The sequence below is a fragment of the Rhopilema esculentum genome, unplaced genomic scaffold (genome assembly GCF_057945365.1).
Source record: "Rhopilema esculentum isolate cy_ngs unplaced genomic scaffold, ASM5794536v1 HiC_scaffold_34, whole genome shotgun sequence".
Classification (NCBI taxonomy): Eukaryota; Metazoa; Cnidaria; class Scyphozoa; order Rhizostomeae; family Rhizostomatidae; genus Rhopilema; species Rhopilema esculentum.
In genome coordinates this window covers 1,213,520-1,233,041 of record NW_028300845.1, presented here as the reverse complement: position 1 = coordinate 1,233,041, position 19,522 = coordinate 1,213,520, and the positions used below count along the sequence as shown (strand labels likewise).

At 34.7% G+C, this 19,522-nt stretch overlaps 1 protein-coding gene across 3 annotated transcripts in view; it reads left to right on the top strand.

The window, feature by feature from the left end:
- Positions 1-2,088: 2,088 nt before the first annotated feature.
- LOC135684408 (mediator of RNA polymerase II transcription subunit 12-like protein) overlaps positions 2,089-19,522 on the top strand; it is a 38,925-nt gene continuing 21,491 nt past the window's right edge. For 2 of the 3 annotated variants that reach the window (XM_065199959.2, XM_065199958.2), the window contains exons 1-20: positions 2,089-2,198; positions 2,881-2,943; positions 4,681-4,725; positions 5,376-5,483; positions 6,480-6,563; positions 7,343-7,429; positions 7,865-7,937; positions 8,734-8,900; positions 9,297-9,407; positions 9,979-10,190; positions 10,598-10,862; positions 11,307-11,406; positions 12,434-12,558; positions 12,712-12,846; positions 13,463-13,574; positions 14,310-14,521; positions 14,977-15,064; positions 15,550-15,964; positions 16,316-16,678; positions 18,673-18,781. In XM_065199959.2, the coding sequence (XP_065056031.2) occupies positions 2,109-2,198; positions 2,881-2,943; positions 4,681-4,725; positions 5,376-5,483; positions 6,480-6,563; positions 7,343-7,429; positions 7,865-7,937; positions 8,734-8,900; positions 9,297-9,407; positions 9,979-10,190; positions 10,598-10,862; positions 11,307-11,406; positions 12,434-12,558; positions 12,712-12,846; positions 13,463-13,574; positions 14,310-14,521; positions 14,977-15,064; positions 15,550-15,964; positions 16,316-16,678; positions 18,673-18,781 (2,964 nt within the window). In that variant the 5' untranslated portion in view covers positions 2,089-2,108. The remainder of the gene's footprint in view (positions 2,199-2,880; positions 2,944-4,680; positions 4,726-5,375; positions 5,484-6,479; positions 6,564-7,342; positions 7,430-7,864; positions 7,938-8,733; positions 8,901-9,296; positions 9,408-9,978; positions 10,191-10,597; positions 10,863-11,306; positions 11,407-12,433; positions 12,559-12,711; positions 12,847-13,462; positions 13,575-14,309; positions 14,522-14,976; positions 15,065-15,549; positions 15,965-16,315; positions 16,679-18,672; positions 18,782-19,522) is intronic. The other variant, XM_065199960.2, reaches the window with a different exon arrangement.

Here is a 19,522-nt window from a genome sequence, read left to right as displayed (position 1 = left end):
AAACAGTTGAAGTTTTTTTTAAAACAGACGGCTTGATTGTTGTGCTTAAATGGGTTGCAATTAAGCTAGATTAAACCAACAGATTTGGGATCTGAATTTTCAAAGGCAAAGCATCTAATTGTCATATATTAAATTTTGGGTTTTAAATATTGCTAGTCAATTATAGATGGGATTGTTAAGTAGGGCTATGTGGGCATAAATCTTCAAGTAAAGCTTCAAGAGATAGCGCCAGGTCTCAGATCTTGTGAAAAACAAATGCAAGAATCTTTTGGACCACATTCTTTCCTGCAATATATAATAACACCATCTTACGCTCTCGTCTGATTTCATCATTGATTTTGAAGAAATAGAAGACCAATCCTTGGGCTAGCGGTCTTTCTCATGAAGCCTAGTGTTTCCCAATTAAAATGTATGTTGAACCAACTGCTTAAGTTAGATGTGAAGAAGAATAGCCACGATAGATGAATTTGTAGCATGACTTTCTCTGTCGTATCAAAACTTATGGCACGAGAATTTCATTGAGCAGGCAAGGATACTTTTCATTTAGGAGTTCTGGAATCAGTCTGCATCCAAACAATGGGTCTCAACTTGTAAAGACACAAAAGGGTTCGTTTCCTCTCTTGGACTTTTCAACTGAGTGAGAGGTTAGCGGTCGCTGATTGACAACTAACAAACGAACCAATCAAAGGCGTATTTCCTACTCTCACGTTGCATTCGATCTACACCTGGACACAAATTTTCTGCTTACTTTTGGGCATTATCCAACGTTTATACTTTGAAAAATGACAGACAAAATGACTCCAGTATGCAATGTTTAGCTATTTCGTGCCATCGTTAAATAGGGCATATTAAAATAGGATTCTACAATGCTTGCCTATATAAATTGGAAAAACAATCTATTGGTGTATTCTTATATTTTTTGTGTCTTTTTCCAGATATTAATATGTCTGCCTCTTTCCTCCAACAATACTGGTAGATTAGGTGAATACCATACAAGTCGCACGATTAATGTGACGTTACGTTTGCTCTTGACACCTGACGTTAGTGTTCGAAGAATTTTGCCAGGAGTTGTTGGTATACTGACGTCTCCATGAAATTACTAAAATTTTCCTAAATGAATAAGATTGATGATGATTAATGCCAGCTGCTTATTTAGACAGTCTTTGTGGTTGTTATGTAATCAGAACTAGCGGAAACTAATTTCAACATAGCAAAATGATAAAACAATAGAACAAGTTCTTTATAAGGTATCAAAGAATTGGAAACAAACTTGGTATCAGCAAATCAAATAGAGGATCCTATAGAGCTCGCTATTATTAAGTACAGCTCACACACAAGCATTAAGAGGATAACAGAAAACTTATTTGAAATTCGACTATGCTGCACCAGAAGAAACACAATGAACCGCTTTGAACAGACTTGTTTCATTTTTTAAAATAAACCAAGACACATCATTTGTGGCAACAGATTTCAATACAAAAATACGTTGACACTTGTTTTAAACGTTTGTGTATACAGCAGTGGAGTTTCAAAGCCTATGAAGCCTTATAATTGAGTTATGCAGCTGAAACAACATTCTCATTTACAATTATTCAATAAGGACTGAACCTCAAAGGGGAATATGTTAATATTTTCAATGATTCCTCTAGAAGCTAATAAGATTCCATCTTATCTTCATCTGCTTTCGTTGAGACTCACATTATCTTTGCTTATTGCGAGAATTTGGTCCCTAACCCCCTGCCAAATTGGAACAGTCACGCATGTGACAGTTGAAAAATCAATATTTTCAAGCTAAAGTTTGATGTCAAAAGAATGTTGATATCAGCAATATAACCGATACAAATCTTTGCATTTCAAGTACCTATCAAGGCTCTTAATGAACACACGCTTTATATAGCCATTCCTTGCTGCATTCCTACGTTTACTGAAGAACAATGATTCTGTTTCTAAATGGCTCCTTTGCTTCTTGTTTAAGGAATGTTTAACAGCTTGCAACCCCTTCTTTCCGAAGCCAATCTCTGCTCGAAGCCTTCAACCTTCTAGAAGTAGACCCCAGTGGGAGGCCGGCCAATATCATAGCGAGGCTGATCGAGATCAACAAGAAAGACATGGCTGCTGTGGATGTCCTGATGCGTCCGTTAAAACGCGTCAAACTTGGGCCTCCTGATTGCTACCCACAAGATCCAAAACAGCCAGAGGTAATTGATTAAATATTCAAGTGAAAGGATAATGTCGTATGTTTGTTTCACTCGCGATAAGAGGATAAGAACGGAGACCAAATGTCACCGGTTTTTGGAGATTGAATTTTTATCAACCTTTATAATATTTGGATATGAGGAAAATTAAAAAGGCATAGTCATTCTGCCGTTTTAGAGAGCGAAGATAGTATATTTCCCTACTTAAGCCCCCGGGTGCTATTTACACCCAGCATAACAAGCATGTTTTAACATACAGAATGCAGTATATTTACTAGATAAAGCCAATATATAAATATATATATAGGTATATAATTTTCTTTGCAACAATTTCATTTAATTCTCCAACATATGCAAAACAGTAATGAAAAACTTGACCACTATAATTTGAATTGTTGACTTACACAGAGAAGTCTGTTACCTTCTGGTGAAATCTCATCAATGCATAAGAAAAAATATAAATATGATGATTATTATTCGTTGTTGGCATCTGAAGCTACTAAAAGGCATTCAAATATACGAACAAATAAGCTACTAACATAGAATAAATCTACCTGCTTTTCAGTAATCTACCTGCTTTAGTAAGCCTCACAACTTTCTGTTAATGAAGCTTTAGTCATGCTAAATTTTTGTCAGATAAAGATCAAAGCTGTTTTCTCATCTGACATTTTTTCAATTTGTTCAGGACGATCTTTCTGAGACAAAGCTGAGGAGAGGATTTTCAAACAATCCTGTTGTAACAAATGAGGTTCGTTTTTCTGATAGTTTAATAAAAATTTTCCATCATTTAATCTGTTCAAGATCAAATACTATAAGTTCTGTCATTTGGGGTTTTCAATATCTAGAAATTTAACCACATGTAAAGAAGAAAAAAAACAACTGAAAGTTTTCGACAGGGAATGTTTAAGAATACTGTGAGTACTTAGCATTTTAACTACAAAGCCCTAAGAACAGTGACTAGGCAGTTGAAGTGTTTTTAAAAAAGATTTTGAACAACATTTTGCCACCTTCAGGCAATAAGGCCTATATGACCCTTATGATGTACATAAAGTTTATAAATGAAGCTCTTTTATATAAGGTATTTAATCTTTCTTAGAGTGCATTAAAGATCCTCATAACCATTCTTTTTAATTTAGTATTACCTTACACCAAAGTACCTTATGACAGGATCTTACAGTTTTGTAAACATTTAGCGCCAAATGTTGAAACAATGGTCCCTTCAAACCTCACAAATTACTTTTTCAGAAAAAATTTTTGCCTATTTTTACAACAATTCTTGACTTTGAGCGTCTTTATCTGGGAAACAAGTAAAGATTTTTGAGAAACTCTTTGACTAACTACCAATTTATGCTTTTGCATAAATTCTTAGAACATTTTTTTGGCTGGAATGGCCCTTTAAGCATTGTCGATTATCATTATAGTTTTTAGAGCAATCATTGCGTGAGAGACATTAGCAAGTGCTGGGCCACTCTCATGTAGAGGCGGACCCAGAGTGAGTTCCTTGGTGCACAGAACTCAGTCAGTTTTCCAACATACAGCTAAAAATAGTGTTGCCTGAATCAAGTAATATTTAAATAAGAAAATTGAAACCTAAAAATTCTAAGTTTTAGCACAGTCGCTTCAAAATCTTAAAATTGCCAGTTTCTTCTCTGTCGTGATTTGGAAACGATTCTCCAGATGCTTTGGAGGACAACAAATGAATTGAATTGAAACAATAAACTTTTTGTTTGGAACACGGATGGAACTCAGTCGAAACAGCATCTGGAACTCGGAAATGATACCATATTTATAAGAGAGCTGTACAATGGCCCGTAGTTGATTGGCTTCCTATTGTTTCTGTTCTAATGTGGAACTGCAAAACATTGAATTGGAAATGGTGACATCAGATGTCTTATACTCGCGACCATCACAGCATTCTAGCAGATTATTAAGCATTTGAGATAAAACCAGGAGATAAATCATTAATTTCCGAGAAGTGTTAACTACCTTTGCTTTAAATTGCAGTCTTTGATGGCACGGAAAACCTATGCACAAATGGAACACTTTTTTTTGATAAATAGGCTGATGTCTAAGGAGGCAAAACAACAAATTGCGAGCAAAACAAAAAGGGAAAAACTTTGCCGTGGCATCCTAAACAAACAAAGGGTATTGAGAAAGGGAGGGGGTTGAAAAATTTTTCACAGAGGCACTGTTTTTTGTCGGAAAGAAATCTAGAATCTATATTTAGTGAGTAGATAGTATCTACCCACTTTCAATGGTACCAAAATGCATAAATATGAATAATAATGTTGCCTTATGCACAGGTTTTTTGCTGGATCCGCCCCTGTCATGGGCTATTTTTTGTGAAAATGGCTGCTTCATGTTTGCTATAATGGTTCCAATTAGTTCTATAAAATTTTGTTACTGTTTGTTTTTTCCTTGTGCATATTTTCAAGCATTTTTCATTCATTGAACTGATTGATTTTGAACTTTTTCTTTACCTTAGCATGGCTCTGCAAAGGAGCTGTTTGCTCAGTTGCCATTATCAAAGGTGAACATATGTTTTTCTTGTTTGCTGTTAATTCTCCTTTTCATTGGTTAAGTAGCATTATTTTTCATGTTTGCTATTTTGAAATCCACTCTACATACAAAACTCAAGTTAAGAAAACAAAAAATCTACAAATTATTTAAATTGAAAGTTATTTTTATAAAGATGCTCTATTTCCAAAAGCAGCACCTCCTTCTGTCAATAAATATCATTATAATCAACCATTCAGTCACTGAAGTAAAAGGTTGCATTAAATCTATTGTGGTTTAATGTTATAAAGGTGATCAAGTTTTGTATTTGATTTCAAAACAGATTTGTTTTTTTATAGAATTCATCGAGCTTGTTATGTCCACAGGAATGTAGTTCCAACACTCAGCTCTATAAAAACATACTGATCTGGACAATATTAACAATTTTGTTTTCCAGATTAAAAATATATTATATCCTTCTTGGTTCGCTAAATATAATATTGATTTGTTAAATATTATTATGTTATCGAACACATGCTTTAGGTTCAAGAAATCATGAAAATATACTGGATGTATCTTGAATTCATTTCTTCTCTCACATTTTTTCACTACATACCTGTTAAAAATTTTTATTCCAAGGCAATTGAACTGTTGTAGAGAATTGTTTGACTTTTATTTTATTAGTTTGCTGCACAGTACAACAGAGTCCTTCTACAGAAGCAAAAAATAAACACATTTCATGATGTGTCAAAAAAGAAAGTGCAAATCAACACAAAGGATAACTTTTGGATGGTAAAATGAACATTTTTATAAGTATACTACTTATTTTTTATGTGTATCAAAGTATTTATCTATCTTATCAAACACTCATCAATCATTAATAACAAAATGGTAGGCACAAAATATTTAATACTTAAAATATTAGCATGGTCTCTGATGTTATCTGCAAAGGGAAAGTATCAGGCTTCTACGAGAATAAAAAACATGCGGGCTAAAAAAGACCCCTGCTGGTTTGGCTGCGTGGGCTCTAAAGCCCTGGCAGAATTTGTTGTTTATCTATTTATATTTGAGTATATACAAGCCAAAAAATAAATTACCTTGTCTACTTATAAGCATGATTTATGTTAAGAAGACAGTTTTGTGTGTATTTCTACTCATAAAAATGACAAAAGAGATCTCTAGTTTTTTTACAAAATGGCAACAATTTTCATAGAAACACAGATATATTGAGTAGTATCCAACAAAACTTACCTTCATTCAAAAAGATAAAGAGCATGACAATGTTATTTAAAGAGTATTGGAAGAATAAGTTGTTTCGCATTAAAAATTCAAGAAAGAATAACTGAAATACACTTCTTTTCTTTACGAAATGGAGGTCAAATTACCTTTCTATAATGATATTTATAAAAACCATATATCTCTTTGACACTTTATAATTTATAAATACCCTGAATTAAAGCGGTAAGTAGTTAAAACATTGAAGAGTGAGACAAAGCGGATTCAGTGAGAGTGCTTTTATAAGCAACTGCGTGGTTGGAAATAAGACCTAGCAAAACTTTTTCGCGTGGGGTTTGCACAGGTATGGGCTATAGCCTGCGTCTCCAGGAAAGGCCTGGAAAGTATTTGCTAAACAAAACACAGAGTCTATCTTTTGCAGAAGTACGTTATTGACTCTTCCCAGATGTGTCATCATTCACAATTGCTAATGGCTATTTTGTAGAATTGTTATGTGTAGATTGTTACCTTTAAATTAAGTTCAATTTGTCACACAGCATTATATTTTCAAAGGTCACAAATCGATCCCGCAGCCAAGTCTCCCAGTGGTTTCAAGATCTTGCTAGTAGCAAAGGATTAACAAACTTAGGGAAAAAGGTAAATTATTTTGGATTTATACTAATTTTTTTAGCACTTAATCATTTTGTAGCTTTATTACTTTCAATACCTCAAGTACCATATATATTTGATCATAAGCTGTGGCATGTTTACTGCAGTTTATGATTAAGGGCCACTCATAAATAAAGGCTGTTCAAATTGTTCTATCCAAGACGCTCAACCATCAAAACAACTCCAACGAGTCTATTATGTCTGTGGCATAACACTAGATGGTCCTGCCAAACTTTACTGCTACCTTCAAACTGAGAGTAATAATGCAGATAACGAGAAAGAAAAGCTTTTACATGAAATTGAATATCCCATGCTAGACAAAATTGTTAGCAGGTGTTGAGGTTAAAGTCAAAATCAAGTTTTTATAATTTTTTGTGTGTATCATTTCACACCAAGTATTATATCATTACAGACCAAGAATTTCTGCATGGTTTTGCAAGTGCAGCTTATAATTAAATGCAGCTTACATTTTCTATGAACCCTACTTGCTGCAACTTATAATCAAGGTTGTAAACTTTGGTATGCTCTACCCCTTTCCTGCTTACCAGACACTCATTACCTGTCTTTATTCAAATATAAAATCAGTGAACTTGATCTTACCTCTCTCTCCTAATAATAATCTGCTCCCTCTTTTCCCTTGTCGGGGCATTACTATAAGCACCCTGGCCTTTTCCCTGAAAAAGTAGACTAAAAAGTTCCAAGAGCAAAATTCCAGACCAAGAACCAAAATATTTTTTTGTAATTAAGGGATCATGCTTCTATTTAAGGTTCCAATTTTCAACAAAAAGGAAGAAATATTTGCCAATTTGGCAGATTACAGTGTTCCGATGATAAGGGCAGCTTGGTTTTTAAAGGTATTGTTATTATTTTGAAACTCACTACAATAAAAGATTTTTTAGAACTTGATCTTATGTACAAAGAACTTTGGTGTCAATGTTATTCATATAGTTTTGCAATCAGTTAGCCATGCAGACAACTTGAAAATTTAAAGCAGGTATTGACCCAGGGAAGTTTTAGTAATCCTTGGAATTAGTTTTTCTGGTTTTGTATGTTCTGCTATTCTTAATGTAGCTCTGAAAAGTACAAAATTTAGCAACCATTTCATTTCTTGAGAAGCCAGACCTCACTTATGTTTTATCTTGAATGCATTTATTTTATCTTTGTTCACTTTCAACACTGATTTGTATGTAAGCTATTTTTGTGAACATCTACGTTGAGCATTTTGTGAAAATCTTTGGTAAATATTTATGTACTGGATGGCTCTTTCTATATTGAAATTTTTATCTTAGGTGACTGCAGCATATCATAATACCATATCAGAAGGGAAAGTGAAAAAAAGAATTAATTTGGATTCATCCCAAGGTATGCATGATATTAAAATTGTGTCAGTGAATTCTTTACCTTTACTCTTTTAACTTATCAGGCATCCTTCTAAGCTGCAAGTGCGTCTGAACTGATTGCCTCATTCAAGAATATTTTTTTGCAATAAAAATTGATCTAAATTGTTGCTGTCGCGAAAACATGTAGCATTAAGAACAAGTTTTCAAGTTATCAAAATTAGGGGTACAACCCAGCAAAAAGCAATTTCAGAACCAAAAGTTTTTGTCAATTTTCCAATAGCTTGTGGGATAAAAACACTCACATATTTTTGTGATTTTCTACCCAAGTACCTAAAAAAGTATCCTGCTGCTCTTCCTTGCAAATTCTTTTTGGTAAATTGCAACTTAAATTATATCCTGACAAGTTATTGTGAATGTAAAAGATTAGATGGCTAATGCATTCTCTTTTGCAATTGAACTCAATTTCTCAGAACTGAAAGTGACTGTCTCAGCCTAGTTTCAATTCAGAAAGACAACAACTTTCAAAAATTTAAAATTAGTGGTTTTTCCTGAAAACAATAGGGTTCTATTTGTTCAATACATAACTTGATGCCTGGGAAGAGATACCTTACACTTACTACACCTAGTACCTCAAAAGTTTCAACTCCGGTATCAGCATCTAAGCATTAAATTTTCAACTTGCAGAAATGTGAGGTACGTTTTCCTTGATAAGTTTCATTACAACCAACCGAATCCTTGCCATTCATAGATTTATTTTAAAAGGCATCATTTATGATAAATATTCATTATTAGTACTTTTTTTTGTGAACTTGTTGCAGAGTGGACTAATTCAATAACGAAGTTTTTGAAGGAGCAACTCGGAAAAGTTTTAGAGTTCTACAATCAGCCATACTCAAACATGTCGATGCAAAGGCCTCCACCAGAAACAGAATCAGCAATCAAGCAATGGGAGTATGGGATTCGCCTTTCAGGGTGGCTATTGGAGGTAGTCTAGAATGTTTTGATGCCTGTTAAGCTTATCATAATGTTTCTAAAAACCTTCTATTATTGCAATGGCATTGTTTATCTTGCTCCGACAGCTGATATCTGAGATTCCATACCATTTTTGTGCTTATTTATTTGTCTAGTCTGTTTACATTGTTGAAAGCATGTTCTGATATAGGATCGTTGTCGAAAAAATTAAATCCCATATATGTAAAGTAAAACACAGGGTTGTTTTGATGATAGCAATATTGATTTGAGTTACTTAGGGCGCAAGTCACAAATCTTTTACTTCTTGTTGTAAATTTACTAATTTTTTGTTAGTTCCTACGTTTCTTGTATGGCTTTTTATTGCTGCAGTTCTTAACTTTGTATTACACAATCTCTGCTCTTATTTCAGAATAATCTTCTTGAAAAGCAAACATTTGTGGGGTGGGTAGTCGATTCTGTAGAGAAATTGCGCAATAATGACGATGCGTTGCTGAAGCACATTCTTCCGCTTATTCTGAAGGTAAAGTCTCCTTTGCTTTTGTTTCATCACGACCAGCATCGATTTCTGTTCTACAGTCAACTGTCCTTTTTATTATTTTACACAGCAACAGACCAACCTTTATTCTGATATTTGGAATAGGTTATATTTTTCAGTTGAATGTGATTCCTCTCTGTTTTATGGTAAGATCAAACCAATTGTACCTTATATAGCCATAACTTTACTGGTAGATAATTTCAAAAGCATTGAGTCATGGCAAATAGGCGTCATCTGTATGGACTTATTTTCTTTCGATGTAATCACTTTAGTTTCACGTGATGTCGGCAGCAGTTTTTTACAGCAACTGTTTCCAGAACCAGTACGAGGCAACTTCATGCTAGCAATCTCAGCTCTGCCATAATACTGCAGCAGAATAAACGTGTCTTAGTATATTGGGTATACCGTATTCTTTCATCGGGACTCAATCCTTGAGAGTAATACTGTGGTCTCTTTTGTGGTGATTTCCAATTGGAAACTTAACCCTAAAACGACTAGTTACTTTTGCTTTAGGCAAAGAAGCTACACATAAAGCTAAACTGCTTTTCTTTTGCAGCATCTGGACCTGATCACGCAGACGCAGGTATTGTCGAGAAATTTAGCAAGCAGCTGTATTAAAAAGCTTCTTGCATTGAACTCGAGTGCAGAACAGATGCAAAGCCAAAAAGAGCAAAACCAGCCCGGTACCCCTGTGGACCAAAATTCACAATCTGCTTGTGGTCCTGGATCTGTTAATACTGTAGACAGCCTTCCTATTCGAAGTGAGAGGTGAGGTGAATGTTTGGTTTCAGATAAATGACAACAAAAGAATTAGCAACTGAAGGATGAGTCGATTTCTTGTGTATTTAATGAAAACATGGATCCAGGACCTATAGTTAGAGTTTCTGTCTAAAAGTCTCAATCGAAACTATAGTTAGAGTTTCTGTCTAAAAGTCTCAATCGGAAATCTTTATCTGATAGCCATTTGAATATAAAATTGTTCATTTCTTTGATTTAATTTAATTTAATTTAGAAACAAGTATTGCCTCAATAAATGTAATTTGCTTGGTTATAAGGTGCTTTACGTGACACGATTATTTACTTGTGTTTGGGTTGTTAAATTTTTCTCATTTTTAGTAAAAAAAATTTGACAAAGTGTGAAGTTCATTAGAATGTTTTCCTCCTTTGTTCTGTAGCCCTGTGTTTCCAGCGTTGGCAGAGTTCAAAACCTGTGAGCAGCACCGCTCGCTTGTGATGATGTTGTGTGGTATCCTTCAGGCCATCACCTTGAAATGTCCCACAGCACTGGTGTGGCGAAGCATGAAGATCAGCAGCCTCCCTCAGGTGTCTGACGCCAAAGCAGCCATTTTTAAAGGGTCTCCTCTTGATCTGCTTCCCTGTGCTCCAAGTAGTCTTTACTCATATTTTGTTTCAGAATCTGCACAGGACGAAGATTGCCAGGTAACATGGTCTTCCATAGTCTCCATCGTATTTTTAAGCTGTATTTACCTGATGACTTTTGCCTCAAAATATTAAGAAGCTAATGGATATATCACTTGTCTAGTAGTCCATTAAATGTATTATTTGGCGGTATAGAAATTTAAAAATAGATTCGAAAAAAGCAAACATTGTCCATCATTCTTAAGATGTTCGTCTGACACTCTTCAGTTTAAACGTAAGAATATTAATCGAAAAAATTTAGCTAGGGAAGATATACATTGGTAGTATATTTTGAAGCAAATTTGAACAAAATCGTCACATTATATCAAATTTATCTTTTTTGGTCGTTTCGAAGAAAATTTTTTAAAACTACCACCAATATTTTTAATGAGCTAGTCTATGTCCTCCTGATTTTCCAAATGATTGCTTGTTTAAGCTCATATTTGTATCAATGTTTTTCTTAAGACTTTGCTAGAGCTGCAGGATGTCGAATCTGAAATCCAAAAGAGAGGCCAAGCTGTGGAACGTAGATGGCTTTCTCCTGCACATCAAGAAACCAGATTCGGTATGTTTTGCCAATACAAGAAATCTTTACTGAAATGTGAACATTTAGTTAACATACTTTTAAAAGAGCTCTGTCTTGTCCTAACAAGATTGACAATTAAAGTTAACCGACAGATTCTAAACTGGTTTCAGACATCTATCAATCAACATTTGGCCAATCAATGCGCGTGATATCATTCACATGCCTATTGATTGGCTAATATTGATCGAGAGATGGCCGAAGGCACTTTGGTTTCTGTCGATTGCCTTTAAGATTTTTGATGAGTGATTGGGATAAATGATTTTGAAAAAACGTTTTGATAGTGAACCAAACAATTTGCAAGCTATTTAAAACATATCTAGATTTTGCCTTTTTATGTCTGGAAAACGTCAATACTTTTTGTAAATGTACGTAATGTAATTTCGGATCGTTTAAGTTATATCTTATGCAAAAATGAAATAAGTATAGTTTTGATAATATTGATGACAGGGTAGCATACAGAAGAAACCCGAAGGTGCTGCCTATAGCACGGATCCTTACAATTTGTTGAAAGTAATTTTTAATATTCAAACGGGAGGCCAAACCAATTTCAGGTTATCCAGCCGATGATAACAGCTCCTAGTTTTATCAATTAAACTACTGACGGATTCCTTTTCACAAAACGATCTGATAATGAGTCTGAAACAGATCTTTATTGGTTGGGACCTCTAAAGGACATCGAATTTGGACCTCCTAAGGAATTGGAGGGGGCTTAAAAATACATTGTTATTGGAGGGGGATTAAAAATACACTGTTATTGGAGGGGGCTTAAAGATACACTGTTAAGGATGTCTGAAGTCACTGATTTGATTTCTCCAGTAAAGGATGCTTAATGAAATTTTTATTTCCCCTGTCATGTTTTTCCTATTGATCAATGATAATATTTGCATGTAATACTCTATAGCCGAAATTATTGCCTTTGAAAATGTTTTTTCTTATGGTCGTATCAGCAAATTTTTAGTTAGCTTGTTTGTGTTTATGAGACTGATATTAAAGTCCTTGTTTTCAGTAAGTGGCAAGCTTATATTATTGGAAACTCTCGACAAGACGAATTTCAATCTTAGTGGCAGTCAATGCTGTGTGGATGTTCTCTATCAAAAATTTTTTGAAAAGGATCCTCACGAAATGACCGAGGTTTGCTAGTTGATACAAATATTATCAAATTGCTTATAACTTTGAATATCGCTATTTGTTTTCTCGCTGATAACCATTCAACGTAGATTCTCTAAAGGATAAACGTTCCTTGTTATTGCCTTTTAATCAAATTTTGCCTCTTGTTTCTTGTAGAATGTTGTAATGGATGACAAATCTGTGTTAAGTCTCCTGTTGCACTGGGCTGTTAGCAAGAAAAGACATGGACAACACCGCTCGATTGTTGTTGCTAAAATTTTTCTAAAACGGCAGACAGAGATTTTTAATGAGGTCAGTATTCTTGGTTAAGGGATGGCAAAATGAAGGCTGTTATATATAGCTGAAGGTTGTTAGAAAAAAGTTTGTAAAGTTGGCTACGACGCTTTTTGTGAAGCAGCTGATCATAAATTGTTTGTCTTTGTTGATACATGAATATGGAGCCTTTATTTTTCAGTGATTCTAATCAAATAGCTTTATCATGCTTTCAATAAATGAGCTGTCAGATATTTGCTAGTGTTCTTGTGATCATGAGTATATAACAAAGAGGTTGACTTCTCAAGTAGAAAATGACATGAGTTGGTGATAGTGTTTTAGACTTTATCCCCGGTCTGGCTCCTCCATGAAATTGCCTCAAAATCTTACATTTCTTAGCGTACTTTACTGGAGTTCCTGTCTTGCAATTCTGTTTGTAAATTTGTAAGTCCGTAATTACGCTCTTCATTTAATGATATTCTTTTTACTGATCACGCTATGTTATCTTGCAATATCGCGTCATTTAAAACAGATATCCGCATACATAATATAATATTGTTGCTTTGGTCACACATGAACGTAATTCTACTTCTGGGAGCTGTCGAGAATTACCAATCAAAGAGACTAAGTGAAATATTTTTCTTAAAATTTAAAGGCCGAGAGACGAAAAACTGAGAACCCGGATGATGACTCTCTAACAGAATTAGGAGCATATCCTTTCCAAAATCTGTTGATTGACTACCTGGACCATGAAGCACCAATGCCAAGTAAGTAAAGAAGTTTTTTAGCTCTGCTCACTTTCGTACAGATAGAAATTGTTTACCCTTACAGGAAACAAGTAGCCTTTATTGGTATGGGCAGGTGCAACGCCATCATAGTTGTTGGATTCGAGACTACTACAAATTGAAATTTTTGCTCAAGAGTACAGTTGATGAACTATCGCTTCTAGTGTGAACCTTGAAGTCGAAACCTAGAACCATCCTGTTCTACACAAACAGGCGTATGAAGATTACATAAATACATAAATAGGCTTGTCAAGACTCCGTCTACTCGTACGTTAGATCCTGACTGCTTGTTTAACTGTCAAGTAAGGAGAGTTGTCAAAAGGGATAAGCTTTTATCAATCAGAAACAAAGAATTTTCAATTGAGCAATCATTGAGGTTACAACGTAATAAAATAGCGAAACATCTAGTTAGTAGACTAATTTTTCGAAAGCTTTCATCATCTTGATCGTGGGGCTGTTTGGAGTGTTTGTTAGAATGATTAAAACCAGGAAATGAGTTTGCACCCCTTGTTTCTCAGCATTTCATAGACTATTCAGCGGTTTTTTGTATACTTCAATTTCTTGATATGCTTGATGCCTAAAGACAGCTGTCCCAAATGATGATAAAGCTTCTGGCATAGTTTCAGCAATCAGCCACAATGATGGCAATACCGAAATGATAGGTACAATGATCCAACGATAAGTCCATTTAAGTTAACTACCGTTTTCTTCTTGCAGAAAATCAGAAAAATGCTTTGCAAGACGAGTCATTTGAACAGCTCGTTTTGCTGTTCGGAGAATTAATTCGCCACGAATGCTTTTCACACGATGCGTACTTGTGCAACTTGATTAAACGTGGAAATATCGACTACACATCAACCTCAAGGAGTGCCAGAAGAGGAACGAATCATAAGGAGCCAGATTTACAACACTTTGGTAGCAGCGATGCTGTGAGTTTTATTCTGGTCTCATCTTGCCTATGTATGAAGCATATCATCATTGGATTTTGCAACGGCATGCCAAACACCAGTTGTATAGTTTTAATTGTTACCTGTTGATCATAAGCAAAGACTTGCCACTCTGGCATAAACTCAGTTTATTTTCTGACAAACCACCTTGTCATCTCTGAATTATGGTCCAAAGATGGCATTAGCTATAGCTCAGGGGCTATGTTAGTCATAAGCTTTGTTAGTCATAAAACTTTTTTATTTTTCTAATGAATGATACTGATGGTCAAAAAAGCGGTCATCACGCAATTGCATCAAGCTTCTAAGCCCCTCTTCCCACAAATCTTTCCAAAAAATTACCTAAAGGTTGGACGAAATCAACAAAACCCTCTTGGTAACTGATAACCTCGTTTCTAACAGATAACGTACTGCAATCTAATCAAACTCTTCTCTTTCAGCTTTGCGTTGACCCAGGACTGATAAACTCGAGTTCCCATCTAGATCATTTTATTGATAGAGACAAACATTTAATTCGGGACCGATACGGTTAGTTTATTTATTTTGTCAAAAGATGTTATTGAGGCTCTCGTTCTATTTTGTACACACATTTACAATGGATTGAATACTGCCTTACCTAGATCTAACTCAAAAGGCTTACGGTACTATTTATCACTGTATTCACATGACATTCATGACATTCATGTGATTTTCGGTTGATTATTTCTGCAATCAATATCATATTCATTATAATTCTACATGCATTTGTATGGATAATGAAACACTAGCTAAGGATTTATCTTTTTTCTACTAAATATTTAATTATTTGCTTCATAACCCTATTCTTTCTCTTCCTTTTCTTCTATCCACCTCTTTGTTCCCTCGATTTTCTTCTTCTTCATTTCCATTCATTTTAGTTTATTCCTTTGCCTTCCTCTTCTGCTTGGAAATCTTCATCCAGTTTGACACCTTTTTGCATATTTCTTTTATTTTCAACTTCATCTTCCTGGTATTCTTACCTGTTATAAATACAGACTACAAAGCGACGGATTCGATCTTCCTCGTAGAATCCCCACCCGACTTCAGTCCGCCATCCTCAGAGAACACTGATCATGGTTTTCAAAGCATGGAAAGGCTAGAAGATGACGAAGCTGCTGTCCAAAGGAGACAGGCGGCTGCACATATGCTTTACGTCACTCATTTCCCTATTCCGAATATTGATTTTGATGACAATCACGAAAGTAACCAACGCATCATATTTCTGTACGGAGTTGGCAATGCAAGGAAGAAAGCAACTCAGAAATTGAAGGCTGTAGAAACACTTATGTATGAAGTAATGCGAGAGGTTGAGGAGTTAAGGATACTCATCAACGAATATGACTCTCACTTGAGTAAAAGTGAGTTGAAAAGGAAGAAGGCTCATAACGATAAGAAAGCAAAATTGTTCAAGTGAGTTGATCGATTATTATATTGACAAAATCACCTCATCGTGCTGTCATGTAAACAACAAGATTTGATAATGTGTGCAGTTTTCGATTACATTTGGCTATAGGATGCTTTGGATGACACAATGACATAGATCTGGTGGTCTATTTATTTCTAAATCTCTTGACAAGGGCAAAACCTGGAATAAAGGGGCAAACACTGCGAATATAGCTAAATAACATAAGACAAATAAGTCAGTTCAAAAAGCATTTGACTTAACATTTCCATCTTTTGTTTTATTCACTGAATTTACTAGAATTTTCTGCATGTTTTTGACGATAATATTGTCGAATCTATTGCCACTTACATTTTTAGAGAGTTTTCCCAGCTACCTCGATTCGATCAGTACAACGTCTCATCGAAAGGACTGCTCATTCTCAGCAACCTGAAAAGATCGAGGCCATCTGAATATGGCGTCTGCTCACCACTACCAAGCGTCCAACAGTTGTCACTTGCAATTGACTTGTGTGAGCTTGCCAATGATGTCCAAGGAGTTGTTGATTTGGTTACAGATTTCATTTTCCCAAGAGAAGTGGGGTATGTTGGGTTATTTGCTCCACAAACGAAATCTGTGAAGGGAACCATGCCAAACAAATTAGCCTTTGTTGAAGCAGTTATCAAGAAACATTACACAATTATTTTGACATCGGCAGAGCAAACGATGACAATCTTTAAAGGGTATGTCCATTCAATCAATTTCTTCATTGTGTGTTTTTAAAAACCCATCAAATGAATTTCATTTCATTATCTAACTATGTCAAGGGCAGGGGTGGTCAAGATACGCTAAAAGAGTCTTTTTGATTCATTATCTTATTATTGGCATTAAAGTATATTTTGGTAAGATACATTTACTTTAATGGCATCTAACAATTTAATGATGACGATCAAGATAGGATACTGCCCATATCTTGTCAAGGCCACTATCCTGTCTTTGAAAAGAAAACATCAGGTTTGGCGGTAACTAACTTAAAATAAACTTGTGACGCATTATTTGCTTGTCATATTATGTAATCTAATTTGTAGGATCAATTATTATTTCAGGCCCCTAAATAAGTTTTTGCTATTATTTCAGAAGCTATTTTTTTATGGACATATTTCCAACTATATTCTGCTGTTCCGACCACAAATATGGCAAAGTTGTGCATCTTTGCAGACGCTGCTTCTTAGTATACTAATTTTTAAGTTAGAGATTCCTGATTTACCATAAATTTATTTGATTTATTTAAAGTGAGTTCTCAACTAAAGCTCATGATCGTTATCGACTGGTTTCAATTTTTCTTGCTTTAAACTGCAAAAATGCACGCTGCGTTATTTGCCATCTAAACAATATTGTTATTTTTTTGGATGCCGCAGGGAGCATGGAAATGCATAGCAACCCTGCGACCATAAAGTTAACACACATGCGACCCCGCGAACATAACAATTCAGCACTAAATATTAATCTAAATATTTAAGATTACATATTACAAATAGCAATTATAGAAAATAACAAAAAAATGATTGAAAGAAAACAGAAATCAAAAGAGTGAGGAGATTTTCAACAACAACTTATCGAAATCGTCCTGAGGCATGAATGTATCTCAAGGTTGCCTCGAGAACTTTCGTGTTTGAATCAAAAGATAACTTTTTGTGACCATACAGGACGATTTCGAGTAAATTTTTTTATTTCGAATAAATTTCCGAGTAAGTCAATACTATTTCACGTTTTCTAACCCAAACAAGGTGAAAGTATTAGTCTGTTTTGAATTTCGTTGCACAGTTTCAATGGTTTGGATTATGCAGCACTATGGTATGGTCTTTGCACTGCAAATGCGCGCGTAATGAAAAATGTTTTCTTTGTCAACCCAAGTCCGACATTGATCTAGACACAGTTTCTTTGGTCGAAATATTTTTTTATTTTGGCAACCTGTAATTCTGCTTCGATTTGATATAAAAGGATTCGAATCGAGCAATCGACAAATGATGCTTTTTGACCCAGTCTAATTAAATTTCAATTAATTCATCCTATTGCGAGTAGTGTTAACCTATTGCAAAACAGCTTTTTAGAACTTTTTGCAAAAAGATAAATATAAATTGTTTAATGATAGATTTTATTTGGAAGAAATAATACTAATCAAGGCACCAAAGGAAGAAGTATAAATTATGCATTTATACTTTTTTTGATGGCAAATCCTTTTAAATCACATTTGACATAGGTAAACAGGGATTCATATTGTACCAACCAAATTGAATTTAGGCTATTACAATTAGCTTTCTAATGTTATTTGGAAAGGATTTTATAGCCGTTTGCCACCTGTAATTCAAAGAGACACATCCTGCTCGCCCAAATGAAAAGAAATTAAAAATGGAGCAACTTTTCATAAGCAATTCTTTTGTAATTATTTGCTATCTAATATTTGCCAATTTTGAAACCTCGTTTTATTTGCAAAAGCTGCTACAGCTCTCATCTGATCAATGTTATTGTATTTCAAATTCTCCTTTCCTTGCTTTATTTTCAATACTTTACTTAAATGTATCGAAAGTGTGTCATCTTAGGATATGATTTCGCTTTTTATTGTTTTTTTGGATTACTCAGTTTCCTTTTAAAGATTTTATTGAGATTAACAAGGTGTCGAAATAAAGTAATCTTAACCGCACATAAGTGCTTTACAAGAGGAATTCCTATTTTTTAGCTTGCTGCAGACAGTGGAAAACATCGCTGACCCTGGGGTTTGTTCTTCAACTGAGCGGTGCGTTCTCAGTTCTCTGTACGACTTATATGTCACATGTGACCACTTAAAGGTGAGCCTATTTACGGAAAGCGCATTTGACTAGAACGAAAAGCATATTACGACGATTCGTCCCTTATTTCAAAGGTATTGCAGACCTAAAACAACTTATGAGGGCTTCAATATTAACCGCCATTTTCACTGTCGGAATCGTCGCAATTTTCAGTTTTCTAAGAATCAATATATTTCTAGAAAGTTAAGTAATATTTACGAGCAATGGAAAAACTATCATGGGGGTATGGTATTGTCCTACATTTTTCTTATCTTAAGAAGAGTATAAGTGTTACTGACTGATGTCACTTTAAAGATGCTCATATGAATAGAAGCGAGTACTCCTTATTAAGCTCCTCTTATAGTAGCCCGCTGGGGCTTGGTTAAAATTTCTATTGAACTAGTTACTTAACTTATAATCAATAAAGGTCGTCGGTCATGTTATATAATTATATCAAATCCCAAAGACGTTGCTCGAAGCAATGTGCTCTGTTCCATAAACCAGCTGCTTTTTTACGTCATAAGAACCGCAGGTATAAGGCTGCTAAATTGCTAATCTGGAATCTTTTTTGAAGGGTAGGTTATAATTAAAGACTTAAGACAAATAATTCGTCAATTTTTTTAATAATGGATTGAGTGATCTCGTTTTAAGTACGTTTCAGTTGTGAATCAATATAAATAATATGCATGCAGTATCGTAGGTGGGACAGCATTATTTGGACGTGGCAACATAGTTTGAGAATGATAAGAAATTAGGGTTTGC